Source organism: Ranitomeya variabilis, chromosome 2 (assembly GCF_051348905.1).
Source record: "Ranitomeya variabilis isolate aRanVar5 chromosome 2, aRanVar5.hap1, whole genome shotgun sequence".
NCBI classification, from domain to species: Eukaryota; Metazoa; Chordata; class Amphibia; order Anura; family Dendrobatidae; genus Ranitomeya; species Ranitomeya variabilis.
Window position 1 is genome coordinate 978,529,184 of NC_135233.1, and position 21,719 is coordinate 978,550,902.

Here is a 21,719-nt window from a genome sequence, read left to right on the forward strand (position 1 = left end):
GCCGCCGCTCCGTCTTCTGCGTCCTCCGCAGTGATGCTCAGGTCAGAGGGCGCGATGACGCAATTAGTGCGTGCCTCTCTCTGCCTGAACAGTCAGTGCAGAGGATGGGCAAGACACAGCGGCGCTCATCGGTGGAACGGAGGACAGATGAATATAGCAAGTGCTGGTGGCCTGAGAGGTGTGTCATTTTTTTTTAATTTTTTTATTTTTTTTTTAAAATCGCAGAAACAGCATATGGGGCAAATATCTGTATGGGGCATCTTATGTTGCCATGTGCAGCATTATATGGGGCAATTATCTCTATGGAGCATCTTATGGGGCCATAATCCGCATTTGTGGAGCATTATATGGGGCAAATGTCTGTATGAAGCATCTTTATGGGTCCATAACCAACATTTGTGCAGCAGCATTGTATGGGGTGTATTTTGTATGGAGCATCTTATGGGGCTCCTGATTCAATATGGATATTCAAAAACACTTAAACTACTGATGTCTCAATTAATTTTACTTTTACTGGTACCTATTTTTAAAATTTACCAGTAGCTGCGGTGTGTGTGTGTGTATGTATGTATGTATATGTGTGTGTATATATATATATATATATATATATATATATATATATATATATATATATATATATATATATATATATATATATATATATATATATATATATATATATATATATATATATATTTTTATTACTTTTGGTATGCTTCAATAGTCTCCGTGGGAGGCTAAAAGCTGCCATAACCTGATCGGCTCTGCTGCATGCAGGCGATGATCAGATCGCCTGCATGTAGCAGAATATCTCACTGGCTATGAGCGCCGACCACTGGGGTGGCGCTTAAAGCAGTCCGGTAGTGTCAACCATAGAAGTCTCCAGGAGACCTCTGGTTGTCATGCCAACCCATCGGTGACCCTCGTTCATGATCAGATCAGCTGTCTTGTGCCAGAAAAGATACGGACTTGTAAGAGACCATGCCGTGTGTAACTTTTCTGTGCCGGCTCTGGAACTGTCGGGGCTGTCTCCTCTGTTGTCCGGGGAAAGCTCAAGAGACCAGACCAATCATTGCAGGTGGAAGCAGGGAGTGTGGCTAGGGGTTTACATACTGAGTGCATGCGTAAACGGGCAGACTTGGCAGGAAGAAACAGCATGCAACAGGGGACGTGAGTGTTTCGGCCCTTGAGCATCAGTATAGCGCAGGCCCGCGCTCGAGCTTCCCTGCCACCGCTGACAGACTGTGAGGAGGGACATGCAGTGTGCCCGTTGGTGACCACAAAGCACGATGTTGAGCGTTCCGGGCTAGTGAGTACTGCGCGCGTGCTGCCAGAGAGACCGGGTGCAGGACTGTCATCTGCGCCCTGATTCATCAGTGTATGTCTGCTGGATCCCGTCGGGCTCAGACAGTGCCGTGGTCCACGCTCCTCCGGCCAGATCAGTACATGGACTAAGGGGCTCAGTGAAATTTATCGGAGACCAACCGCTGCCGCAAGGAGAGAGATAATCATTCCTTCCAGGACCATATTGGAAAAGTGCCGCGTCAGCTGTTGTTGGCGCCATCGCCTCTTACGGGACGACCACATCTTGATAAAGGTCTGACAGGATAAGTTAACCCCCCAAGAACTGTTAATACTTTTTTCCACTGTTTCTTAACCCCTGCATCTTATCCAAATTGTTGAACTGCCTACCCAACACCCGCGTGGAGTATTCCAGTGTGAATTAAAATTGTTAACCCTTGCTCTGTCTCCTGTCCATCACTGCATCCCGCAACCTGCTCACAGGCTCATCACCGGAGCCCGCACCAAACAGGGGGAGGTGTCCAGTGATGGAAAATCAGTCATTGGTCGTTAAGGGGTAAATGACATGGACTGTATGTTTATCGTCCTGCAGAATAAGTATCTGCCTGTATTTTTCAGCTTTGAGGACACCATTAATCCTTACCCAATGCCCAATTCTTTTCACTAAAATCCATCCCAAGCTTGCACTCTACCATGCTTGATTGACTGCAGACACTCATTATTGTACTGTTCTCTAGCTCTTTTGCCAATAAGCTGGCTAATGATAAACTGCTATTACAGCCAGTCGAAGGTATGGCTTTGTCTGCAATTTTTCCTATGGACACCAGTTCTGGTCAGACTTTTCCAAAAATTAGACTTGTTGACTCCAGTTGTTCAAATTTGCATCCACCTGTCTTTGAGGTAAATACAAAATAGCTTTTATTTCTACATTAAACATCAATATAAACATTGACTGTCTAAAATGTGAATGCCTGCGTTCCGGAGCATCATCTCTAGCACCCGGTGTGTGACGCTTGCGGGTGACTGTTGGCATGGTTATGGCTCTCTGACCCCTCACGTCACATAGCTGATATCGACATATATATTATACCATCAACACACATCATGTCACCGCCCCCGAGTAAGCCCACCTGAAACGCGCGTAGGGGCTGGCAGTCTGGTGTCACACTAGGACCGACATGGGAAATAATCAGTCCTAATGTAGCCAGTATACTTGCTGCCTTTTAAAGGTGTAGGAACATATTTTTCTTTGGTCTATTTCTCATGAACATGGTTCTCCCGGTTCTGTACTTATTCATTAAGTATTGACTTCCAGACTCATTTTACTGGAGTCCTTTCTCAAATCTACCTGTTAACTTTATACCACTATAACCTCTATTAGTGAAAGACATTTTATTCAATGTTTATATTGATGATTGATTAATGTAGAAATAAAATATTTTGTATTTACTTCAGAGACAGACTTGTTGACTCAATTTGTTCTATGTATATCTATTGGAGTTTTCTGCCATTTTTGTGGTAGTTTTGAGGTAGCCATTTGGCCTTGTGATAATGTGTATATTTGGAGTTGCTTTGACTTAACTGTTTACAGGTTTCCTCTGGTTGCTTATACATATTAGTCCAAGATTTATATAGAACACATTCAAAACAATGATACACCAAAAAGAAGCCTACAAAAATAATCGGGCCACAGAATGTTCAGTTCAAACAAATAATTTATTATAAACAGCTGAAATAAAAATTCATTGCTTAACATATACAATTTTCATACTATACATTTATTCATACAGAATGCCTCCAATCCAAAAACTAGTTCCATGTGTTTCATTGCAAAAACAATAACCCAATTGTGGTATATAATGAGGGAAGTCTAAAATAGCTTATTCCCCAGTTATTGTTAACCCTATTACTAGGTACTATGCCAAATGATTTGCCTAAAACCGGGAGGAATAGACCATACTAAACCACCAATGTGCATAAATATATAACTATTTTCTCCAACAGCCTATAAGGCTTGTATAGTAATATATACCTGTTACAAATGTGGTCCAAGCCTATGTTTTGGTGCCAATATACATCCATATATAGCTATTAAATCAAAACAACCTGCCAGGCTTGTATGGTCCTATACCAAGGTTAGTCTATCATAATATAGCAAAAAAGCCATAAAATACTAATTGGCACCCAAGTTGTTAGTGTTAACCAAATGGTCAAACCCAGACCGCAATTGCGGTATATTCATAAGGTCATAGTTGCCTCCTGTGCACTCACACGGAACCAGCAAGAAACCCCAATATAGTATAGTATGAAAATTGTATATGTTAAGCAATGAATTTTTATTTCAGCGGTTTATAATAAATTATTTGTTTGAACTGAACATTCTGTGGCCCGATTATTTTTGTAGGCTTCTTTTTGCAACCACTGGTTGCTGCAAGTTCTAAGCTGGTGGGCTTTTTCTGCTTTTAAGGGGAAATGAGCTTGATGTGTCTTTCATAAGCTGTGCTCCGTTTCCTTGGCTGACCACTGCATCTACCAGCCTCGACTGTGTCCATTTTTATTTACGGGTTTTTTTTTTTTGGTTTTTTTTAACAGCTCATCTTGAAACTATAGTCTGCTTTCCAGTCTTTCATATCTTTCCCTGGAAGAGACCTTACTGATGCAGTATAATTGCTTTGTGCCTTGTTGTGCTCAGTCTTGCCACGGTGTATGACATGTAACCTCAAACTGTTTTCCATAATGTCACCTTTTTGTAGCAAAGTTTGGCTGTTCCTTACCCAGTTTTTTTTTTAGGCCTCCCGAGCAACTGTTCTCTTTTAGTTAGACGATCATAATTCTCACTTAGTGAATATGTTTAAACATCACGTGTTTCGTATAATTTGTTTATAATTACACCAAATATTGATTTGATTTGGATCTGTTTTGCTAATTAACTTTCTAATTTGTTAATTGATAAAAAAATAAACTAATATATTGTTTTTTTTGTTCTGTTTTTTTATAAATCATATTTACGGTGCAGCATGTTCTCCATTTTCCCCCCAGGCCTCCCTGACACTTTTGCACTGTGTGTTTTTATTTCATTTATTTATTTTTATAATTTTACATTATTAGAAATAGAAAAAAAAAAGAGATTTTTCACTAATGCCATTATATTCCATGCATGGGGCAATGGGACAACTTTCCCTTGTTTAATTTCTGTGTTGCATGTGTGTCCATTTTCTGCTAAATATATAAAGCATGGAGAACATTGGATAGGGCTGTATAAAGGATCCCTTAGACTTACATTATTTTCGTTGGTTTCCATCCTCTGAGACCCTCTAATTCTTGCACAGTGGCGCTGCATAAGTATCAGGGCTAAACTTTGCATCCTTCTGCTAAGCTGCAAGAGAATGAGTCTGAATATGACTGTTTTAATGGCCCATGCCATCTTTTTGGCTTATTTTTCTAAATGTCATTTTGTTTGCTTCTTTTACTTTCACATGCTTTTGACGTTACATACAACCACCTCAGTGAGCTGTAGCCTTGGATCCATGACCTACTTTCCGCTTTTGTAGAACATGTACAGATATGTTTATTTTCTCATGAGAATTAAAGATTACAAGTTGTATCCCTCGGTAGATTTGGATGGAAGCAGTAGCACACAGCTGAAAATTGAAGCCACAGTTTTGTCCTACTACAGTATATGGGAACCGCCATGTGGTTGTCATTACCGATGTTATTTCAGTTGCACTAAAAGGAAGTATTAGCTGCCAAAAATACACTATAGAGGAAAGTTCTCATGCATCTGAGTTTTACACTGCTGCATGTGGCACTCCAGTATAGTACTATTACAATATATCCCAGACTTTCTTTTCTCTTTTAGGTAGACAATGGATGTACCAGACGTGCACAGAATTTGGATATTTTCAATCTTCAGATTCAGTTTCTCAACCATTTTCTGGTTTTCCTTTAAGGTAACATTTATTGTGACTTGTCCATAAGTATCTTGTGCTTAAAATAAAAACATTCTAACATGCATGAGGCAAGAATGGATTTTTTGCTTAAAGGGGTTGCCCACTACTAGGACAACCTCTTCTCATTCCTCATGTTTGGCCCGGTTTAAAATAAAAAAAAAACTAACAAAAACACTAATACTCCCCTCTCATGCCGTCCCAACATTGTCGGTACTCGGGTTCCCGGGCTCACGTGAGATTTGCATCGCGTGAGCCCTGAACTCAATCAGCGCTGACTCCACTATTCCCATCTTCAGACATATTGAACATCAACAGGAAGCCAGGGCTGTGGCTTCTCAGACATCCTCTTGATGATAGATTTTGTCCAAAGACTGGGATAGTGACGCCAGTGCTGATTGGGGTTGTCCTGTCTACGTACGTCGTAGCAGATCGTTTGGAACTTTATTTCGTCGCTGGATCGGTGTGTGTGACACCGATCCAGCGATGCGTTCGCTTGTAACCAGGGTAAACATCGGGTTACTAAGCGCGGCCCTGCGCTTAGTAACCCGATGTTTACCCTGGTTACCCGGGGACTTCGGCATCGTTGGTCGCTGGAGAGCTGTCTGTGTGACAGCTCCCCAGCGACCACACAACGACTTGCCAACGATCACGGCCAGGTCGTATCGCTGGTCGTGATCATTGGTAAATTGTTTTGTGTAACGGTACCCTAACCCTAACCCTGATAAGCCACCCCCCACCATCAAGGTGATAAAGGGATCCAAACCCTAACCCTAACCCTGATAAGCCACCCCCCACCATCAAGGTGATAAAGGGATCCAGACCCTAACCCTAACCCTAGGGATCCTAACCCTAGGGATCCTAACCCTACCCCTATCCCTATCCCCAACCCTAGCTATTTCTATTTATAGTGGGTTTTCTAGATGATTTTGATGATTGGCAGCTGTCACACACTTCTCAGCATGCGTTTAAAAAACGCAAACGCAGGAAAAAACGCATGTAAACGCGTCAAAACGCCGCGGTTTTTTTACCGCATGAGAAAACGCATGCGTCTAAAAAACGCAGCGTTTGCACGCATTTACATGCGTTTTTTTCACCACCTGCGTTTGCGTTTTAAACGCTGCGTTTTTAAACGCAAATGTGAAACTAGCCTTAATGAGATCTCCTCTGAGGCGTCTATTTTTCGAAGCTAAACAAGCCCAACTTTTTCAACCTGTTTTACAAGGGATAATCTAGTTTCCCGTCTTTTAACTGATTCTAACTTCTGAATATCCTTTTTTTAAAATGTGGAGCTCAAAACTGGATCCTGTATTCTGGATGTGGCTCACCATTACCCCTGTAAAGGGGTAGTAATACATTAGGATTGTGGGATTTTCTTTTTACACATTGTAAAATCTTTTTTGATTTTGTGACTGCGGTTTGACATTCCTTGCGGATGCTTCTGTAAATTCGTTAAGTCTAACAGCCTGGTCGGCAGCTTTTGTCTGTCACGGCCCGTAAGCCCTCTGTATGCAGATCTCCTGGCCAATATTTTTAGCCAAACTCTAAACTCTGCTCCGTTCCTTGTGAGGGTGAATTTTTGTTTGGGCCAACATTGGATGATATTCTTGAAAAGGCAGGCAATGGCTAGAATGGATTCTCAACTTCTCTTTCATAGTTACATAGTTACATAGTTATTAAGGTTGAAGGAAGACTGTAAGTCCATCTAGTTCAACCCATAGCCTAACCTAACATGCCCTAACATGTTGATCCAGAGGAAGGCAAAAAAAACCCATGTGGCAAAGAGTAACTCCACCATGGGGAAAAAAATTCCTTCCCGACTCCACATACGGCAATCAGACTAGTTCCCTGGATCAACGCCTTATCAAGGAATCTAGTGTATATACCCTGTAACATTATACTTTTCCAGAAAGGCATCCAGTCCCCTCTTAAATTTAATTAATGAATCACTCATTACAACATCATACGGCAGAGAGTTCCATAGTCTCACTGCTCTTACAGTAAAGAACCTGCGTCTGTTATTATGCTTAAACCTTCTTTCCTCCAGACGTAGAGGATGCCCCCTTGTCCCTGTCTCAGGTCTATGATTAAAAAGATCATCAGAAAGGTCTTTGTACTGTCCCCTCATATATTTATACATTAAAATAAGATCACCCCTTAGTCTTCGTTTTTCCAAACTAAATAGCCCCAAGTGTAATAACCTATCTTGGTATTGCAGACCCCCAAGTCCTCTAATAACCTTGGTCGCTCTTCTCTGCACCCGCTCCAGTTCAGCTATGTCTTTCTTATACACCGGAGACCAGAACTGTGCACAATATTCTAAGTGTGGTCGCACTAGTGACTTGTATAGAGGTAAAATTATGTTCTCCTCATGAGCATCTATGCCTCTTTTAATACATCCCATTATTTTATTTGCCTTTGTAGCAGCTGCCTGACACTGGCCACTGAATATGAGTTTGTCATCCACCCATACACCCAGGTCTTTTTCATTGACTGTTTTGCCCAGAGTTTTAGAATTAAGCACATAGTTATACATCTTATTACTTCTACCCAAGTGCATGACCTTACATTTATCCCCATTAAAGCTCATTTGCCATTTATCAGCCCAAGCTTCTAGTTTACATAAATCATCCTGTAATATAAAATTGTCCTCCCCTGTATTGATTACCCTGCAGCGTTTACTGTCATCTGCAAATATTGAAATTCTACTCTGAATGCTCCCTACAAGGTCATTAATAAATATGTTAAAAAGAAGAGGGCCCAATACTGACCCCTGTGGTACCCCACTGCTAACCGCAACCCAGTCCGAGTGTGCTCCATTAATAACCACCCTTTGTTTCCTATCCCTGAGCCAGCTCTCAACCCACTTACACATATTTTCCCCTATCCCCATTACTCTCATTTTATGTAACAACCTTTTGTGTGGCACCGTATCAAAAGCTTTGGAAAAGTCCATATACAGTACGTCCACTGGGTTCCCTTGGTCCAGTCCGGAACTTACCTCTTCATAGAAGCTGATCAAATTAGTCTGACATGAACGGTCCCTAGTAAACCCGTGCTGATACTGGGTCATAAGGTTATTCCTCTTCAGATACTCCAGTATAGTATCCCTTAGAATGCCCTCCAGGATTTTACCCACAGTAGAGGTTAAGCTTACTGGCCTATAATTACCGAGTTCAGTTTTTGCCCCTTTTTTGAATATTGGCACCACATTTGCTATACGCCAGTCCTGTGGTACAGACCCTGTTTTTATGGAGTCTTTAAAGATTAAAAATAATGGTCTATCAATGACTGTACTTAGTTCCTGCAGTACTCGGGGGTGTATCCCATCCGGGCCCGGAGATTTGTCAATTTTAGTTATTTTTAGACGCCGCTGTACTTCCTGCTGGGTTAAGCAGGTGACATTTAATGGGGAATTTTTATCACTAGTCATTTTGTCTGCCATGGGATTTTCTTTTGTAAATACTGATGAAAAAAAGTCATTTAGCATATTGGCTTTTTCCTCATCCTCATCCACCATTTCCCCCAGATTATTTTTAAGGGGGCCAACACTGTCATTTTTTAGTTTCTTACTATTTATATAGTTAAACAATATTTTGGGATTATTTTTACTCTCTCTGGCAATGAGTCTCTGTCTCAATCTTTGCTGCCTTGATTTGCTTTTTACAGAATTTATTTAATTTTCTGTATTTATTTAATGCCTCCTCACTACCTACTTCCTTTAATTCTCTAAATGCTTTCTTTTTGTCCCTTATTGCGCCCCTTACAGCTCTATTTAGCCATATTGGTTTCCTCCTATTTCTAGTATGTTTATTCCCATACGGTATATACTGTGCACAGGTCCTATCCAGGATGCTAATAAACGTCTCCCATTTTCTTTGTGTATTTTTGTGTCTCAGGATATCGTCCCAGTTAATTGCACCAAGATCCTCTCTCATCCATTGGAAATTTGCCCTCCTGAAGTTTAGTGTCCTTGTCACCCCCCCTACTACCCATCTTATTAAAGGTTACATGAAAACTTATTATTTTGTGATCACTATTCCCCAAGTGACCCCCAACCCTTATATTTGATATGCGGTCTGGCCTGTTGGTTAATATTAGGTCTAGCAGTGCCCCCCTCCTTGTTGGGTCCTGAACCAGTTGTGAAAGGTAATTGTCTCTCATAGGTGTCAAAAACCGATTACCTTTGCTGGAACTGCAGGTTTCTGTTCCCCAATCTATTTCAGGGTAGTTGAAGTCCCCCATAATAATGACTTCTCCTTGAGTCGCAGCTTCATCTATTTGCTTTACGAGGATATTCTCCATTGCTTCCATTATTTTTGGAGATTTATAACAAATCCCTATCAGTAATTTATTATTTTTTCCCCCTCCCCTTATCTCCACCCACAGGGACTCTACATTTTCATTAGATTCACCTATATTATCACGCAGGATGGGTTTTAAGGCCCCGTCTCACTAAGCGATTTACCAACGATCACGACCAGCGATACGACCTGGCCGTGATCGTTGGTAAGTCGCTGTGTGGTCGCTGGGGAGCTGTCACACAGACCGCTCTCCCCAGCGACCAACGATCAGGGGAACGACTTCGGCATCGTTGAAACTGTCTTCAACGATGCCGAAGTCCCCCTGCAGCACCCGGGTAACCAGGGTAAACATCGGGTTACTAAGCGCAGGGCCGCGCTTAGTAACCCGATGTTTACCCTGGTTACCAAAAAAAACAAACACTACATACTCGCCTTTCGGTGTCCAGGTCCCTTGCCGTCTGCTTCCTGCTCTGACTGAGATCCGGCCGTACAGCGAGAGCAGAGCGCAGCGGTGACGTCACTGCTGTGCTCTCACTTCTCACTGTACGGCCGGCAGTCAGTGAGAGCAGGAAGCAGACGGCAAGGGACCTGACGGACATCAGAAGGCGAGTATGTACTGTTTGTTTTTTTTTACATTTACGCTGGTAACCAGGGTAAACATCGGGTTACTAAGCGCGGCCCTGCGCTTAGTAACCCGATGTTTACCCTGGTTACCAGTGAAGACATCGCTGGATCGGTGTCACACACACCGATTCAGCAATGTCAGCGGGGCCTCAACGACCAAAAAAAGGTCCAGGCCATTCTGACACGACCAGCGATCTCGCAGCAGGGGCCTGATCGCTGGTACGTGTCACACATAGCGAGATCGCTATGGAGGTCGCTGTTGCGTCACAAAACTTGTGACTCAGCAGCGATCTCGCTAGCGATCTCGCTATGTGAGACGGGGCCTTTAAGGTCGATTTTACATACAGACACACCCCACCCCCTCGCTTATCTGTACGGTCATTTCTGAACAGGCTATAGCCCTGCAAGTTAACAGCCCAGTCATGGCTCTCATCCAGCCACGTCTCAGATATCCCCACCATGTCATAATTATGCTCCAACAACATTAGTTCTAATTCATCCATTTTGTTGGCGAGGCTTCTGGCATTAGTATACATGCACTTGATGTTACTCTCTGTACCTCTATTCTTTCTTAAATTACTAACTGTTCTAACCCCACCCCCCATGCCACCGCCACCCCCAACTTCCTTATTTGTGCCCAGGTCTCTATCTGCACTATCTTCCCCTCCTATAAAATGAATACCCTCCCCCCCCCAATCCCTAGTTTAAACACTCCTCCAACCTTCTAACCATTTTCTCCCCCAGCACAGCTGCCCCTTAACCATTGAGGTGCAGCCCGTCCCTAGCGTAGAGCCTGTAGCCAACTGAGAAGTCGGCCCAGTTCTGCAGGAACCCAAACCCCTCCTTCCTACACCAATTCTTGAGCCACTTATTAACCTCCCTAATCTCCCGTTGCCTCTCTGGCGTGGTACAGGCAGTATTTCGGAAAATACCACGTTGGAGGTCCTTGCTTTCAGCTTGCAGCCTAATTCCCTGAAATCATCTTTAAGGACCTTCCACCTACCTCTAACTTTGTCATTTGTGCCAATGTGCACCATGACCGCTGGGTCCTCACCAGCCCCTCCCAGTAATCTGTCCACCCGATCAGCGATGTGTCGGACTCGAGCGCCAGGTAGGCAGCACACCGTCCGACGATCCCTGTCTTTGTGACAGATTGCCCTATCTGTTCCCCTAATAATTGAGTCCCCCACTACCAGCACCTGTCTGGCCTGCCCTGCTCTCCTATTTCCCTCCTTACTGGAGCAGTCACTCCTCCGGCTTTCAGAGGACATGCCTGGCTGCAGCAGTGCTACCCCTGTACTGGCACCCCCCTCATCTGCCAACTTAGCAAACTTATTGGGGTGTGCCAGATCAGGACTAGCCTCCCTGGCACTCTTCCCTCTACCCCGCCTTCTATCTGTCACCCAGCTAACTGCCTTACTGTCCTGCAGCTCCATCCTGCCATCCCCCTCCTCATCTATCCCATTGAGCGTCTGCTCTGTGAGCAGAAGACTCCTCTCCATATTGTCTATGGATCTCAGTGTTGCCAGCTGCACATTTAGATCCAGTATCTGGGTTTCCAAATGCACAATGTGCTCACATCTCGCACAGCAGTATGCACCCTCGACCGGCTGGTCAAGGACTGCATACATGTGGCAAGATGTGCACTGGATGGCATTAACAATAGTGGAGCACGTTTCTTAATGGGGATTGCACCACACAGAAACGTTAATTAAAAATAAATCCAAAGTATTAATTAAAAAAAAAACAAAAAAACACAGAAGCAATTCCTCCTTTGGAAACTCCCTGATTCCAAAGTCACTGAATCACAAGTCACACACTTACCGCCGTCCACACTTACGCTCAGGTCACACTCAGCTCGCTCACACTCGCTGTGCTGAAGATTTATAGATTTTTTTTTTTTCTCTCCATCTCCCCTCAACAGCAATCCACCTTGCTGTTCAGATGCACTTCCAAAAAGGACTTGAGCCCCAAACAGCTGCCCCTTATATCCCCTTAATTATGAGCCCCCACCCTAAGTTAACTCCTTATGAATATAGCTACTCCCAATTCAGCAACTCACACAAATTCACACAGGTATTTGTTAAAGGCCTTCCAAATACCTCCTCACTGAATCACAAGTCACACACTTACCGCCGTTCACACTTACGCTCAGGTCACACTCAGCTCGCTCACACTCGCTGTGCTGAAGATTTATAGATTTTTTTTTTTTTCTCTCTATCTCCCCTCAACAGCAATCCACCTTGCTGTTCAGATGCACTTCCAAAAAAAAAGCATATAAGTCCTTTCGGACCTGAATATTTAATCAGAAGATATCCCCCCACTAAGATCAGGACAAGTGGGGAGGTTAGAAAAAAGAAGAGCCCCCTCCTATGACAATAGGAAGCTTTCCCAGTTATTTATTTATTCCCCCCCCCAGGTGGGGGAGGAGACTATCTCTCTTCCTCCCTGCCTGGGAAATGATTTCCAGCAGCTCCTGGGTATTGGCTTAATAAAGACAGGCCTAAGATTGGAGGTTCACACAGTTCCCCATCCAAACTTCGTGACTCCACTGCGGATCTCACCAGAACAACTAGCCCTAGAGTCCGAAGTTCTAGACCTAGTAAGCAAAACAGTACTTCATGAGGTCCCCTTCCAGGAAAAAGGAAAAGTATTTTACTTCCCATTTGTTTCTGGTAAGAAAGTCAGATGGGACCTTCAGAACCATAATCGACCTGAAAAAGTTGAACAAGTTCTTGAGGATCCAAACGTTCAAAATGGAATCCATAAAGATCCGTAAAAATCCAGGTTACTTTGATTGTCCTAGACCTGAGGGATGCATACTATCATGTTCCCATACAGGGATTACCAAAGGTTTCTCAGAGTAGCTATCTCCGTAAATGGGATAATTGGACACTTTCAGTACTTACCCCTTCCATTCGGCCTAGCAATAATCCCTCGAGTGTTTACCAAATTAATTATGGAAGCCATGGCACATTTGAGGGAGAAAGGCATCCTGCTTATTCCTTATTTAGACAAGTTCCTGGTAATAGGCAGCTCAGTCCAGCACTGCAAAACTCAGCTGGAAGGGGGTCATGACTTCCTTAGCAAACTTAGGATGGCTCTTTGACTTTGTTTCTTGGTTAGACTTAAAGGGAACCTGTCACCACTTTTCTGTCCTACCAGCTAAAACTATCATTTTATTCAGTGTCTGCTATGCGATCCCTAAATACTTATGTAACCCCCTGACTCCCCATGTATCACCTATAAAAAAAAAAAAAAAAAAAAAAAAAAAAAAACCCTTTTATATTTCTCATGCAATGTATGCTAATAGGGTCTATCCGGTCCGATGGGCGTGGCTTGGTTCGCTCACTCCACACCTCGGCTGTTGCATGCCGTCCTTGAAGTGATTGATGCAGTTCGCTGTGAGAGATCGCGTGTGTGGCTCGGGTAGTGTGGCTCGTCCAGGATGCGATCTGTGGCAAGAAGGCTCGCTGTCTGTGAGCGTAGTGTCCAGAGGCTGGAGGCACTACCAGGATACAGGCCAGGAGACATGGAGGTGGCCGTAGGAGTGCAACAACCCAGCAGCAGGACCGCTACCTCAGCCTTTGACAGAAATGTAGTGACAGGTTCCCTTTAAAAAAAAAAATAAAATACAGGAGTTGCTCAGACTCATATTGGACTCCAAAAGGCAGGTATGTTGCCTTCCAGATTAAAAAAAAAAAAGTGGATTGTCTGCGAGATATCACGGGCATTGAGATCCCCCTCCATGATCCAAAGGGAAAGCAATGTCCCTTCTGGGTTCCCTGACCTCTTGTATCATGGTGGTACTATGGGCGCAGATGCACACCAGGGACCTGCAGTGAGACATTTTGGGAAGTGAGATTTCCCTGTAAGGTCATCTGGAAGGTCAGATGACTCTGTGTTCAAGAACTACTCATTTTCTGGGTTGGTGGCTAAAAGTAGAAAAGCTGGCCAGAGGTGTTCTGTGGGTGAACAGGATTAATAGTGTGATGACCACAGATGAAAGCCCCAGGGGTTGGGGCTCATCTAAAAGACAAAATGGCTGTGGGAGTTTGGACTGGAGATCAAAAAGTTGTTTCATCAACTACGCAGAAGTGTTTGGCAGTGGAGCGAGCTTGTTGGAACTCTTAAGTTCCCTTCAGGGCCACCATTTAAGGGTATTTTCAGACAACCAAGTTGTGGTAGCTTATCTGAATCGGTAACTGGATTTCTCAGAGCCCATGACAGCACCCTAATATTCCTTCCCAATACGTGTTGGTGAGCACACTTTTGTTTGTGCATAGATCACGGTGTTTTAATAAGCATTATGATTCCGATGTTGGTATTGTTATAATAACCTTGGAGGTGCTCTGTAAATGAACTGATGCGAGGGAGAGGAACCACCCGTATAATTCTGTAGATTTCCTGTCCTTAAAGGGCAGATCCCCTGTCTCCGTGGTGCTGTCATGGGCTCCGAAATCTTGTTACCGGTAAGTAACTGTCTTTTTCTCAGTCAAGATTTTGTTCTAATAGCCACATAATGGAACCATAATAATTCATGGGGTCCCTCTACTTCTGTTTGAATCTTTTTTGTGTGTGTGTTTTTTTACATTAATTATGTTTTGACATTCCACGGTTATTTTTTGTTCTTTTGAAATTGACAAATGGTAGGGACGTAGCCTTAATTAAACTTAATTAAAATATATAATGAAATGTAATTTTTCCTTTAGAATATTTGTAATTTAAAAGGAAATGTTTTACCTTTAGAAAAAAAAAAAGTTTTAACAGTTCTCCCAACTACTGGCACATGACACTTTGAACAGCACCGACATCTTGGCCTATGCTTGTTGTGATCTCCCAGAGTAATAAAACCAAGATGTTTCAGTTCAAGGTTCCTCTCTGTTATGTGCTAATAACTGGCACCTCTATTAACCGGAGGCATTTCAAAATCATTGCACAAGAACAAGAATTCATCCCATTTTTTTCAAACAGATCCACACTTCAACGTTTATTTTATTATTCGAAAGGGCACGCAATTTGTTTGTGGAAACACCCCACCTGCCTAGACTTATACATCTTGAGAAGTTTAAAAACTAGATAATTCGGCAAGGAGACGGACAATGAGCATCCACTTTCTTGTTCTTCCTCCTATTAAATAAGTTATTCTCATACTATTAGATGAACACCAGCAAGGATTTTAATGTTCAAAGGAATTTTTATTCTAATCTCATAAAGACTCTACCAAAATAAGTTCTCCAGGAAACATTATACTTGACATATTTGACTATCACAACGATCTTCTATTTACAGCTCTACTTCGAAGAAACAGTATTACTTATACGAGTATATTATTGGTGTTTCAAAATTTCTTGAAAACAGACACATGTTTTGAGCAATCTTTTGGTAAATAACTCCGTAGTTTATTTTAGTATTTTGAAGATGGGGTGTTCGTTATTTTTAATATCTCTTGTCTTTTTACTACATGTCTACTCATACTATATGTATGTGTCCATAATTAATATAACCCAAAATTAAGGTGTCCTTGTTGATGTGATGAACAAAAAAATAAAATTTGAGACCATCTGTATGAGAAAATTGCATTTGTTTTCGTACTAAAAGGGTATGTGAGCTGTTTATCACAGGAGGGGACATTGTTGGACTGGGCACAAGGCAGCTAGTCACAGCAATGATGGTGTCCTAGTGATAAAACCTTCATTACAAGTAAGCAGCACACAGGCTGATAAGTAGACATGTTGTTGAAATCTGTCTTTTGACTCCTGTTGACAGATTTCCTTTAACGTGTGCACATACTCTTCGGCCACACTCGCATGTTCGGTCATGAACCCTGACCTTAACTGAGGCAAGTGAGGCTGCAGTTCTACGGATGTTGCTGTGGGGTCTTTTGTGACCTCTTGGATGAGCCGTCGCTGCGCTCTTGGGGTAATATTGGTCGGCTGGCCACTCCTGGTAAGGTTCGCCACTGTTCCATGTTTTTGCCATTTGTGGATAATGGCTCGCACTGTGATTGCTTGAGTCCCAAAGCTTGAATAATTGCTTTATATCCTTCTCCAGACTGATGGAGCTCAATTATTGTTTCTCAGTTGTTCCAGAATTTCTTTGGATTGCAGCGCAATGTCTAGCTTTTGAGGATCTTTTGGTCTACTTCACTTTGTCAGACAGGTCCTATTTAAGTGATTTCTTGATTGAGAACAGGGGTGGCAGCAATAAGACCTGGGTGTGGCTTTGTAATTTGAACTTCCTTTCCCAAAGTTGTGATTAATGTTTTAAGTTTGGATTAAGGGGGGGGGGGAGGGGGCATTCACTTTTTCACACAAGGCCCTGTAGGTGTGGGTTTCTTTCTCTCTTAATAGACCTTTATTTAAAAACAGCATTTTGTGCTTTACTTGTTTTTTCTCTGTATAATTAAGTTTGTTTGATCTGAAACATTTAAGTGTGATAAAAATGCAAAATATTAGGAAATTGGGAAGGGGTCAAACACTTTAAGATACAGTTCTGTGCAAACATAAGGCAAGTACTGTGTCCAAAAATGGTGTGGCATGGATACATAAACCAGGGTCAGATTGCTTTGATTATTGAGGTGTAAAAACGTTAATGGTGTTGGAGTTAAATTTATGTTTGTGGGGGTTTGGATTTTTTGGAACTGAAAAATAAATTGCTGATTTTTTTTTTTTAATTTTTTTTTTTTAAATCTACTAGTGAGTATCATAATATAAAATTATATATAATCTTCAACTTCTTGGCAATGGATAAAATGCCACTCAACGGTGAACATTCAATTTAAAAGGTTCACCTAGAAGGCTTCAATGCATATTGTAATATAACAATTGTTTTTTTTTTCTAAAGCTTGTTCCTAAAACCTTTTTGTGATTATGTTCGCTTTTTGCAGTTACTATGTCCAGCAATGTACTGATGTTTATGGGAAGGACTTTAATTTACCGACTGTCGTTGGTGCAATTCAGCAAACCAATGAAAATTACGGAGGTCTCAATGTCCAAAGTAGCAGAATAATTTTTCCAAATGGCTTGATTGACCCATGGCATGCACTGGGGATTAACTCAAATCTTAGCAGCGATCTTCTGGCCTTTCCAATGCAAGGTAATTGTTTCTTTCTAATTTCTTGCTAAATTCCTTATTGAAATTCATGAAGTACACGGCGCCTCAGTTCTCATCACAACTTTCTCCTGCCCTTGGGAAAAACTGAGTGACTGTAATTGTTTCATTTTAACTTTTTTAGAAATCTCACTTTAATACATTTAAATAATTAATACCTGCAAACTTTTTTTTTTTTTTTCCTTTTCATGTCTGTGAAGCTTGTTAGTGGCCCGGCCACTAAGGGGCCAGACTACTAAACCTGCATTGGAATATTGTGTTTGATAGAGGAGAGACCTCCACCTGTAAGGGTAAATGCACATCTTGGGGATTTGGTGTGGATTATCTGCAGAATTGGGTTTCCTTATCCGTATCCACACAGATTACATAAACATTTTGTTCAGAAATTCACCCTATGCATTGTAAGAGTGAAGACCGCAATAACATGCCACAAATCGTAAAAATGGCTAAGCATGTCCAGTTATATACAGAAAATCTCCGTAACATGTAGAGGAGAGCTAAAATATTAAGTGGTGAGCGAGCGTGGTTGGATAAGGTGTTCCCAGTGTGCTCTAGTGCTAATGGAGTATCTTCGGCGTTCTCGAATACTATGTTTGAGTCCCCGCGGCTGCGCATCTCTTGGCTGTTCGACAGCCGCAATACATGCAGGGATTCCCTAACAAATCACTAGTCATTAACTAAGCTTGTTCTGCAATAGTCTGGAATTTCAGCATTCAAAGCTGCTCTGAAAATACTCCATCTACATTTGCCTTAAACCAGTGTTCCCCAACTCTGGTCCTCAAGAGCCACCAATGGGTCATGTTTTCAGAATTCCCTTAGTATTGTCAAGGTCATAATTGCGTTACCTGGAAAGGCAAGAATTCCATCACCTGGGCAATACTAAGGCAATCATGAATACATGACCCGTTGGTGGCTCTTGAGGACCAGAGTTGGGGAGCACTGCCTTAGACTATAGACCTTTTTTTTTTTTTTAGGCAATTTACTGAATTCATTCTGAAGCCAGCGATAGATGATGCAGGCAGAGGCTGTAGAAGGCTAAAGTTACCAGATAGCTTTTTATGTTCTGGATTTTCCCTTTATGGATAGATTTTGCTTTAATATCATCTTTTGTGATAGTTTTTTTTTTTTTATCAGTAAAATTATCCCTTTTATGACCCTACTTAAAATATCCCTATCACACTAGTAGTGAACTTTTTTTTTCTTTTTGCTGCTGCTGAAGTAGTAACTCTGTTGTGCAGTCTTTCCTGCATTCGTGCCTGCAATGCACTCCAGAAAAAAAGAATACAAATTTATCTTCCTCTAATCCCGTTGTCGTTACAAATTAGGACTTTTTCTTTTCTGTTCAGCAGCCACATTAGTCACCAGGCCACTGACCTAATTAATGCGCTATTGATGTCTCCTAGTCCTTCAGCTTGTGGCCTATGAGATCAAATGGTTGGGCAGAGCACCAATGGCCCTCTGCTCCACTGCCGTTTATATGTGCTGTGCAGGAAGGAAAAAAAAATGAGTTCATTGTGAAGTCCATTTAATGATTTAGTTTTTACAATAGAAATTACTCCCGGTAACATTCCCCAATCTATTCTAGTTGCATACAGTACCCAGATTTTTGCTTTATTGTTACAGATGCTGCTCACTGTGCAGACATGTATCCGTCCCGCCCTGAGGAGCCTACAGCGTTACCTTCAGTAAGAAGACAGATATTTGAGCATCTCATGAAATGGTTACAATTATAAACCATTGTTTTTGACGTGTTCGGCCTGTTACGTCCATGAAAATGAATGTTAGGATATTTTTGTGTGCTTCAAATTTGTTGATCTGATTATCAAAACTACAACTTGCCGCATACGCTGCCAAACCTTTCCATGCTGGGAGCTGTAGTTTGTCTACATCTGGAGAGCCACAGGTTGCTTGGAATATACAGAATATCATGGTATTGGAATGTCTGGAACATTCTGGAGACCCTGCAGATGGCGTTCAAATTTGTAGATAATTTCTGTGTCAATATGACCACACAGCTTGTGGCTTTATTTCACTGTTTGTATAAACTCCTTGATTTTTGATCCTGGCGCAAATCTTGTTTAGCTAGCCCTCCAATAAAGTTGCTATTTATTTTTGCAAAATAACTTGTCTTGTGCTTTTCCATCCTCTGTCTATCCACGTGTTTTTGTTTTTTTTTTATTATTTTTTATTTTATGGTCCTTTTCCATTCTTAATATGAGAAAAGGTTTGGTTATCCACAGATTAGAAAATGTCACTAAATTAGGATTACATAGAAGATTCCTGTTAGACCATGATTGCATTCAGAGTGTACTATATTCTTATGCCCCTTACACTTGGCAGTAGTCCCACTTTCTTTTTTTTTTTCATATGCCTCTGCTCAATATTACTGTCCTAATTTATGTCTCCGCTGGCAGCGACTTATCTTCCCTGTTCACAAAACGGTCACGTGTTTGAATTAAATCTCCCCAATCCTCACCTTCCCTGAGATCATCATCCAGGCAGAGTCAGGAGGCCAACGTACACATCAGATGGTTGGCTGGTCACACTGAAATCCATCAGTTTGATGAAAGGGGTTGTCCGGTCCAAATCTTTAAGTCTGCAGCCACTCTGTGTGAATGCTGCCTTATGAATCCCCCCAGTGCCCACACTTGTATTAAGTGAGGCCGGGCCCTCTAGTCGGCCACGCGCACTAGCCTGAAGTATGTTTAAGGCCCCTTTCAAACATCAGTTTTTTGCCATCGGTCACAATTAGTGATGAACGAATATACTCGGTACTCGAGATTTCCCGAGCATGCTCGAGTGTCATCCGAGTATTTGTAAGTACTCTGAGATTAAGTTTTCTGCGCCGCAGCTGAATGATTTACATCTGTTAAAACGCAGCGATGTGATCGCGTTGCTCCAAGGGTCTCTTACCACCTCCTCCCTGCAGCGGGCCCGGATCCAAAATGGCCGCTGCATCCGGGTCCTGCAGGGAAGGTGGCTTCACAGCGCCTGCTCAGAGCAAGCGCTGGTAAGCCTGGAGCTGTGCACGTCAGTTCGCTGATCTGACACAGTGCACAGCAAAGTGTCAGAACGGCGATCTTACACTATAACATGATGCCCCCCCTCTCCCGGGGCAATGTTTTTGAGTGTAAAAAAAAAAAAAAAAATTATATATATATATATATATATATATATATATATATATATATATATATATATATATATATATATATATATATATATATATATATATTCATGTGTTAAAAAAAAAAAATTATTCCTATAAATACATTTATCTGAATAAAAACAAACCTATAAAAGTACACATATTTAGTATCGCCGCGTCCGTAACGATCCGACCAATAAAACTGTACCACTAGTTAACCACTTCAGTGAACACCGTAAAAAAAAAAAAAAAAGGCAAAAAACAACGCTTTATTATCATACCGCCAAACAAAGTGGAATAACACGCGATCAAAAAGACGGATATAAATAAAAACGCTGAAAACGTCATCTTGTCCCGCAAAAAACGAGCCGCCATACAGCGTCATCAAATAAAAAAGTTATAGTCCTCAGAATAAAGCGATGCAAAAATAATTATTTTTTCTATAAAATAGTTTTTATCGTATAAAAGCGCCAAAACATAAAAAAATATAAATGAGGTATCGCTGTAATCGTACTTACCCGAAGAATAAAACTTCTTTATCCATTTTACCAAACGCGGAACGGTATAAATCGTAATAAAAAGCGATCAAAAAATGTTACGTGCCCGAAAATGTTACCAATAAAAACGTCAACTCGTCCTGCAAAAAACAAAACCTCACATGACTCTGTGGACCAAAATATGGAAAAATCACAGCTCTCAAAATGTGGTAACGCAATAAATATTTTTTGCAATAAAAAGCGTCTTTCAGTGTGTGACGGCTGCCAATCATAAAAATCCGCTAAAAAAACAATATAAAAGTAAATCAAACCCCCCTTCATTAACCCCTTAGTTAGGGGAAAAATAAAAAAGATTTATTTCCATTTTCCCATTAGGGCTAGGGTTAAGGCTACAGTAAGGGTTGGGGCTAAAGTTAGGGTTAGGGTTTGGATTACATTTACGGTTGGGATTAGGGTTAGGGGTGTGTCAGGGTTAGGGGTGCGGTTAGGGTTACCGTTGGGATTAGGGTTAGGGATGTGTTTGGATTAGGGTTTCAGTTATAATTGGTAATTGGGGGGTTTCCACTGTTTAGGCACATCAGGGGCTCTCCAAATGCGGCATGGCTTCCGATCTCAATTCCAGCCAATTCTGCATTGAAAAAGTAAAACAGTGCTCCTTCCCTTCCGAGCTCTCCTGTGCGCCCAAACAGGGGTTTACCCCAACATAAGGGGTATCAGCGTACTCAGGACACATTGGACAACAACTTTTGGGGTCCAAGTTCAACTGTTACCCTTGGAAAAATAC

At 41.8% G+C, this 21,719-nt stretch overlaps 1 protein-coding gene across 1 annotated transcript in view; it reads left to right on the plus strand.

The window, feature by feature from the left end:
* Nucleotides 1-19,413, plus strand: part of LOC143808338 (putative serine protease K12H4.7) — a 130,600-nt gene extending 111,187 nt beyond the window's left edge. Inside the window, exons 7-9 of the mRNA XM_077290865.1 lie at nt 5,162-5,252; nt 17,067-17,275; nt 18,914-19,413. Coding sequence (XP_077146980.1) covers nt 5,162-5,252; nt 17,067-17,275; nt 18,914-19,023 — 410 coding nt within the window. The 3' untranslated portion in view covers nt 19,024-19,413. The remainder of the gene's footprint in view (nt 1-5,161; nt 5,253-17,066; nt 17,276-18,913) is intronic.
* Nucleotides 19,414-21,719: the final 2,306 nt, after the last annotated feature.